General features: G+C 35.9%; 2 protein-coding genes across 2 annotated transcripts in view; one reads left to right on the top strand and one right to left on the bottom strand.

Annotated features, from left to right (window-relative positions):
• LOC107663044 (RING finger protein 166) overlaps window positions 1-6466 on the bottom strand; it is a 41458-nt gene extending 34992 nt beyond the window's left edge. The window contains exon 1 of the mRNA XM_016453195.1: window positions 6093-6466. Coding sequence (XP_016308681.1) covers window positions 6093-6259 — 167 coding nt within the window. The 5' untranslated portion in view covers window positions 6260-6466. The remainder of the gene's footprint in view (window positions 1-6092) is intronic.
• Window positions 6467-7297: 831 nt separating this feature from the next.
• The window catches only part of ctu2 (cytosolic thiouridylase subunit 2 homolog (S. pombe)), a 17001-nt gene continuing 16104 nt past the window's right edge, over window positions 7298-8194 (top strand). Inside the window, exons 1-3 of the mRNA XM_016453143.1 lie at window positions 7298-7577; window positions 7917-7991; window positions 8081-8159. Coding sequence (XP_016308629.1) covers window positions 7513-7577; window positions 7917-7991; window positions 8081-8159 — 219 coding nt within the window. The 5' untranslated portion in view covers window positions 7298-7512. The remainder of the gene's footprint in view (window positions 7578-7916; window positions 7992-8080; window positions 8160-8194) is intronic.

Raw genomic sequence — 8194 nt, 5'->3', positions numbered from 1 at the left:
GTGACTCAAGCTCATTTAAAGAGACATGCGCCGAAACGGCTCCCTTTGAACAGAACTGTTTTTGACAAGGTAAAAAGGGTGTTGTTTTACACAACCATCGAGAAATTTTAACTTTTTAAATTTGAATGAATCATACCAATTTGTGGAAAATTAACATCCGATGTCCCCTATAAAGGGGATGTCTAATGTTATTTCATGCATTCTGACTTATTTACACTGTTAAAGAGCAAAATTGAACAAAAACAAATTGGACATATGACGAAGTATTTCTGTGCCACAGTCCTTGAGGCTTCTGTGTGTCACTCCTTCAGGCTTCGTATAAGTTTCTGAACGTTTTTTTTTTTAAGAGTATGGCCCTGTATGACATCATAAAGGGTGGAATTCCTTGTATGAGCACTTCTCCCGGGAAGAGCGTGTGCACACATTAACAAGGGGTGCGTTTCCCAAAAACAACAATGGTCGCAAGTTCTGTCATTACCAATAGAGTTCAATAGAACTATCGACCATAGTTAGCTAACGATGTTTTTGGGAAACACACCCCAGAGCGAGAGGTAACTGAACATGAAGTCATCGTCAGCGCTGCACAGGACTTGCTCGAGAAGGATTTTACATTTTGTTTTGGACCACAAAATCAACAGTCACCAAAGAAGTGTGTTTTTGGTTGTGAGGTAAAGGATAACCTTTTTTAGCTTTCCAAATAACCCTGCGTTAAGATAATTATTGATGCTGATGTCACAGCTTGCAGACAATCGCTACGCAAAAGCTTTGCATGCTCGTGACTCTTTAGCTCTGCCCAAGGCACGCCTCCAGGAGCTTGACTGTTTTCGGAGAACAATGCAATACTACTCAATAAGTACTCAAATTAACATGAGATTGGCAGAAGATTCCTTGCCAAGATTCCAGCTTCCTATAATGCCTGGTGATTTTGAAGAACACCTGACAAGAGATCATAGGCCATTTGTCTTTACAGAATCTCCCCAGATCTTTCAAATTCCGAGGTCCATGTTCATGTACTCTCATCTTAAGTTCACCCTACTAATTTTTTATATACGGTTCAGATCAGGGCACTGGAATGCCATGACAGAGCCTTAATTTTGTGCTCAGTGACCCATTTTGTGTTTTGGATTGTTGTCCAGATAGGAGATCCAACCACTGCCCCTAATAAGATTTCTAGCAGGGACAGTCAGGTTTAGATTTTTTTATCTGTCCCTATTTGATAGAATCTATGATGCCATTTATCTGGACCTCCGGTAGAAAAAAAGGCCCACAACATTAAAGATACAGCAGTAAATTTCATTTTACAGATGGGGTACTTTTTATCACTGTGTGCACCAAACCCATCTCGAGTGTTTGCTGCCAAAAAAGCTAATTTTTGTATTTCATCTGACCATAGAACCCAGTCCTGTTTGAAGTTCCAGTAGTGTTTGGCAAATTAATATCCTGGAGTTTGATTTTGGATGAGAGCATTTTCATCTCTTGATTTTTTCTTGAAACCCTCCCAAACAACAGGTGGTTATGTAGGTGCTGTTTGATTTTTTTATTTTGAGGATTTTTGACCCTGAGACTCCACTATTTTCTGCAATTCTCCAGCTGTGATCCTTGGAGAGCCTTTGGCCACTCAAACCATCCTCCTCGCCTGTATTACAATATAGACACACATCCTCTTCCAGGCAGATTTGTAACATTTTCTGTTGATTGGAAATTCTTAATTATTGCCCTGATGGTGGAAATTGGAATTTTCAATGCTTTAGATATTTTCTAACAGCCACTTTCTATTTTGTAAAGCTCAACAACCTTTTGCTGCACATCAGAACTATATTCTTTGGTTTTACTTATTGTGATGGATGATTAAGGAAATTTGGCCTTTGTTTTCCCTCATGTTTATATTCTTGTGAAACAGGAAATTTGCATGTTCATAGTCACCCTGGTGTGCAAAATATATTTTACTCATAATAATTTTTCTAGTAGTGTCAATAATTGTGGCCAACATGTATTTGAGAAAAAACATTTATTTCATAATGAGATTTTTATGGTAGGTTTATTTTAATGTATAGAGACAGAATACCAACCAACAAATCCAGAAAAAAACACATTATATAAAGGTTAGAGTCGTCCGCGAAGGGCTGCCTCTTTACTTTCGTTTTGTGTTTGTTTATTTTATTAAAGTGTTAAATGTTCGCCGGTTCCCGCCTCCTTCTTCCCGACCTACAAACGTTGTTACAAATACTATTATTTATTAATTTTTTATTTTTTTTTTGCACTTTTGCTAGAATAGCTACTGTAAGTATATCTGGGAAGCACAGACAAAACTTTGGGACAATACACATACAGTGCAAGTACAGGTTTATTTCTCAAATGAAACCTGGTTTTCAACATCTTATTCAACAATTAAGCTCTCTGTACTTTTTATCACTACAATGTTAGGATATCAATGTAACATCATAACCGGTTGAGAGTGAGACAGACTTCAAATTCAGCTGAAGCATCTGTCATTCTAATATGTTTTATCACGACCCTATGAGTCAAACAGCTCTGAGCCACAGCAGGTGTGAATGAGTGAGTACGTTTGAGAGGTAATGTTTGTGGATCACAAATCATAATCAAGATTATTAACGTACCTGCTTTTCAGCAAATCAGTTATGACTACTGGACGAACAGGGACGATTAACTGAAAAGAATTCAGCTGACATTTAGTCATCCTCATGTCAACCCGACATGATCCTTGTGGAATTAAACCAAATGAATATCTCAAAGATCACAGAGAAGCTACCAAATCTTTTCTGACTTAAATTAAAGAAAGCAACATGAAAGGCAAGAAGGGCTTAAAAAGGATCAATCTTTAGGCATATGCCTCCTACTCTTGAGATGAGCCACAGCATTACACATCCCATGAATGTGTTATATGAGTGTGTTATATGAGTGTGGGCAGTTCTGTACAAAACCAAAGACAGCATCCGAACGCAGCCCCCATTATTTATGAGGGCGGTCAACGTGCTACAATCTCACCTGTATCTTTGGCAGGAACATATGGTGGTGTTGGCATAGAGAAATAAGGATTAGGACAGTTTTTTTTAACCTACTTTAGAACTATCTAATCTGTATTCGGCAGGTAGAGCAGGGGATGCATTAGAAAATAGACAGGTAGACAAGTGAAGCCTGTGTGCCTCTTATTGTTGTCAGGCTAGTGCAGGTGTGGCAACTTCCCTATTTAAATGCATAAAACTCATTAGAACTCAAATTTCATAACACTAAAACCAGTAGGTAATGTTTGCTAAGGTTAACAACACCATAGGCTATTCCTATGGTTCCCAGTTGTTAAATTCTCTAAACATAAGAATTAAACTTTGGCACTTTTTGAATTTGGTTCTGCTCTTGTCGAGCCATTTTGCATATTGCCATCATCATCATCGTCATTTGTTTTGGTACACCTTGATTTGGTATCATATCTTCTCATCATTAAAAACAAATAAATTGCTGAAAAACAGGTTGTGGTACACTTAGCCTATAATTTTGTTGTGAAATTTTTTACTGATTTTCATGAAGTAAACCCAAGAATAACTTTCGTATTTTAAGTAATATTTTAAGATAAACACACACTGAACAACATAGATTTATTTGATTATAGACATAATTCATTTTTTTAATCATATTAATTTAGTATAAAATATGATATGAGTAAACGTTCCTCAATATACCATATACTATTTTAATAATTTGAACATCTCACAGTCATCTCAATCATCATCGTATTGCACTGCATTTGCATTATGTTTTGCCCCAACAATAAAAACTACAGCACTTTAAACATATAGCCTACAACTAAGAATTTAAATATTATTGAGCGATATAGAGTGAAAGCTGATATTTATATGCATTTTATGTAGCCTGCTATACTGTTAGAAAGATCTCACTGATTCACATTAGAATTTCATCCTACTTTTTAGCCATATACTAGCAACTGCACCAAATTGCATATTTCTGCTCAGTTATATATATATATATATATATATATATATATATATATATAATGAGCCATTAAAGCATATATAATAATGAAATGGCCTAACACATGCCCTTTTTATAGGTTCAATAAAATGTTCCATTTCTGATTTTTCTGACTATTATTTCATATGTCAGGCTTTTCAGGGTTAAGCATCAATTATCATGAAAAAAGATCCCTCAGGTTTACAGCAGCTGTGTGAAGGTTACAGTGTTTCCCTCATCAAAAATTCATTTTTCCTGAAAGGGCAGTAAAAGGGCAAGGGCAGTCCCTGGGTGTTTCAGCATGAAACAGGCAGCGATAACCAGTCTCCTCCCAGTAATGCTACTCAGACCTCCAGGTGAAAAGCAAACAAAAAAAGCTTCACTCTTCACAAAATACAGTACAGCAAAGCACCAAAACATGTAAGTTATCAAAGGCACAAATTGCTGTGTATGACTTGTTCATTAACATCTACATAATAAAAATAAAATCCAAAAATGAGCTGCCTTTATTTGATTGACTGTGAAGACTAAAAGTGAAGACTTTTGAAAAGTGAATAAATTTGCATATATTGACAATTGCATTAGCTGAAATACTGACAGTTCAAATGTGTCTCTAAATGTATCTATTGTTATGGAGCACAATACTGCTCCATGGATCAAAGAGCGACCAATTCAGCCATCCAAAGCAAATGGGGGTTATTTTAGAAACCGTTCTAAATAATATAAATTCAGAACTCTTGTCTCAAAATTGTTTCTCTTTATGAAAATTTCTTCAATTCAACAATACTGCCAGTGTTTCATTCTACAATGTAATTTCCAGATGATTTTTTTGTAATGTAAGTTCATAATACCTATACTATAGCATTGTAAAAAAAGTAAACATTACTTAGAAAAGAATATATAAAATTGTAAACATTACAAAGAATTTGCATAAAATCTAAATGTATTCACTTCATGAATATAATACATTAAGCAAAATTTAGAGATAATACATTAAGCAAAAATTAATTGTTATATTAAAAGAGCGCTATTTCCATGCTGTAAGAGACTTTCAGAATTCAAGTAATAATACTATGCATTGTGTACATTGCTGTTTGACATGTTTCAAAACTTAAAGTGAGTGACAGCATCTGCCAAGGCAACAGCAGAATTTCTGGGTATTAAGATCGTAAAGTTCACTCTTTTTAGTGAATCGGTTCTTTTAAACTGTCTTTTCAATAACTTGATTCAGGAACCGATTCAGTGATTCATTCCAGAATTCGGGGTGATTGTTTTAATGTCAACCGTATTTCTGGTTCTTAAAAAAACGAACGCTTTGTTTGAGGTACTCATGTTACCAACAAGTTTTGCAGTGTCCCAGGATAAATTCATTTTACAAACAAAATAATCAAATATCAGTTACTACCATTTTAATTACAGCAAACCTAACTGTACTCCCAATCAACAGACACAAAGTAAAACCAACATAAGATCAGTCGATAACTTAAACTCGGTTCAGATTGATTCAGTCCTATTTGCGATTCGGTTCGAATGATTCTTTCCAAAGAACCGAAACAGACATCACTATGAATTATCGCTCGCAGCTCTCTCGCTTTGTTCTCTCCTGCGCAGCGCACAGATGGGAAGTGAAACTCAAAACCCCCCAAAAGACGGATATGATGATTCTATTTTTATCGAAATGTTTTAGAAATTTGTTCATAGTTCATAAAATGCATAAACAAATTAAAAGATGCAGATGTCGAGCATCCTTTTTATGCCACAAGGCTGACAAAGAAACATGATGTTGGAGTCGTGCAAGCACAAAGGGATGCAAACAGTGTTTTTCCATCTTCAAAGACTGACATTACAAAATGTATCTTCAATAAAATAATTACACGCATATTGAAAGCGTGTGTGGTTAGGCATGATTTAATCTACTATCCTAGTCTAAAACATTGGGGTTGGTGATTTTTTCCCCACATTATTAAATATTTTTGCAATTAACGCACATACTGTAGAAGTGTACATGCATGAATGCCAATGCCAAAGTGACCACTCGAAATTGATGTTTTGCCTCTACAACAGAGACACTAGATGGAAATGGAAGAAATGCCACTGTCTATACTCACGTATGGGCGCAGCTTGCGATGCTGACAGGTTTGTGGTACACCTCCAGACAGATGGGACAGGAGAACTGGCTCTCCAGGCTTTCCCCAGGTGCGGCTGCTGCGGCTCCATTTTGCTGCTGATGCTGCCTGAGCTGAGCAGCAGACACAAAACTGCGGAACATCGCCATTATGAACACGGACCGCAGAATGAACCACTAATACTGCCGATGCAAATAGGATTCCGTGGTTTTAACGAATGTCTCGCAGGGAAAATGTGATTTACACGACATTAGATACCGCATCTGCGATCTCCAACAGTGTTAGCCAAGGAGAACACGCCGTTGTTCGAAAGAAGTAAACATTACATGGTAGCTTTAACGGAACGGTCTCGATCCTATTAGACCAACAAAAATGATGGGAGTTGTAGTTTTTACTGCGATCATTTACAGCGAGTGACTGTTTAATAAAACTACATTTCCCAGATATTGCAATCATAAGAATTCCATGGAGCATAGCTAGATGGCGTCAACATGAATGTAGCGAATATGACACATAGGTCTACGTTGTCAATAATAAAAAAAATAGGAATGAATATTATTTTATATGATAAAAAAAGTGATAAAATTAGAATATTGTGAACATTTATTTTTGACTGAAAACGCTAACCCTTTATTAAAGTCAGACGATGCATACTCTAACTTACAGCTAAAATATAATTAAACATACAAATAAATAATAACAACAACAGCACGTATTTTTTATATTTTATATTAGAATGATATAGGAATTTCATACGAATGATATAACAGTTTTAATGTCAATAAACAAAATAAATAATTTTACAAATTTCAGAATATTAAAAAATACATAAAAATGCATTAAATAATAATAAAAAAACTTTACATAAGACCCAGTGTGCTTGCTTTGCTGTCCAAATCAAGAAGTTTGTGTATGTGTATGGAATTTACCAATAATTACACAGAAAATAAACATAACGCATTAAGAAAACATATAACATTAAAACATTAATGTCAGGCGATGTGAAAATTAAACGTAAAAATAGCGTTAATAACATTGAAGTAATCAAACGACGCAAACATATGGGCGTGGTCACGGAACGTCATCAAAAGGGGTCAGGAAAATGCAGTATTGATTTAGTCTGTAAACCTATTTTCTGATCCACACTCCGGAGCAGAAGGTGACGGTAATGCACCAATACGCTGGATGCCAACCGCCGTAAAAATATAAGGAGAAGGAGAAGAAGAAGAAAATGAAGTACTGTACGCACGCGTGAAAACAAGTCGAGCGCACGCCAATATGTGTCAGTTAAACGATTCCATTGAATAAGTATTGAGAGAATTGCACACTTCTAAACGGGCTGAAGAAAAGCATCGTATGGTTGGACACGTTTTGTCTCTTAGTTTGTGAATTTGAGGCGGTCATGTGTCAAGTTGAAGAAGACTATAATGGTCTGGAGTGTAACCAGGAGAAGATAACTGTGCCGACGTAAGCTGAATTGAACAACCTCTGTGTGTGACAACAAATAATTAAGAATGGTTTTACAATGTTTTGGACATCTATGGTAATTATTGTACCATTATATCGTTGCGGCTATGACTCCATAATTGTACCAACACCACAGTACCTTGTTGTAAACATAATGTGCAAAGTGTACTATGGTGCAATGGCGGTACTTTGACACACGGCATGATGCTGAATCGCAATCATGTTCTTGCACATTAATATGGTACTAAAAGAATACTATAGCACTACAGTGATTCATATTTTTTTGTTTGTTCTAATTGACAAATTGAACAAACTCCTATATGTGTGACACATGTTTAGGCTTAACAGGAAGTGTATGAAATGTAAGGAGGGAACTGCTGTGCTCATCATTCGGGTCAATGATGCATTTTGCCGGTAGGCGATTAATTCATCTTCTCAATGTGTCACTTACACTTAATTATGTGATTCAGCCTTATCAAAAACTTGATCTATCTGCTTACTAGGTCCTGCTTTAAGGAGTACTTCATACACAAGTTTCGGGCCATGCTGGGAAAGAATCGTGTCATCTTTCCTCAGGAGAAGGTAAATATATATATATATATATATATATCTATATA

This window comes from Sinocyclocheilus anshuiensis, unplaced genomic scaffold (assembly GCF_001515605.1).
Source record: "Sinocyclocheilus anshuiensis isolate Anshui unplaced genomic scaffold, SAMN03320099.WGS_v1.1 scaffold1317, whole genome shotgun sequence".
Lineage (NCBI taxonomy): Eukaryota > Metazoa > Chordata > Actinopteri > Cypriniformes > Cyprinidae > Sinocyclocheilus > Sinocyclocheilus anshuiensis.
This window is presented reverse-complemented; position numbering and strand designations above follow the sequence as displayed.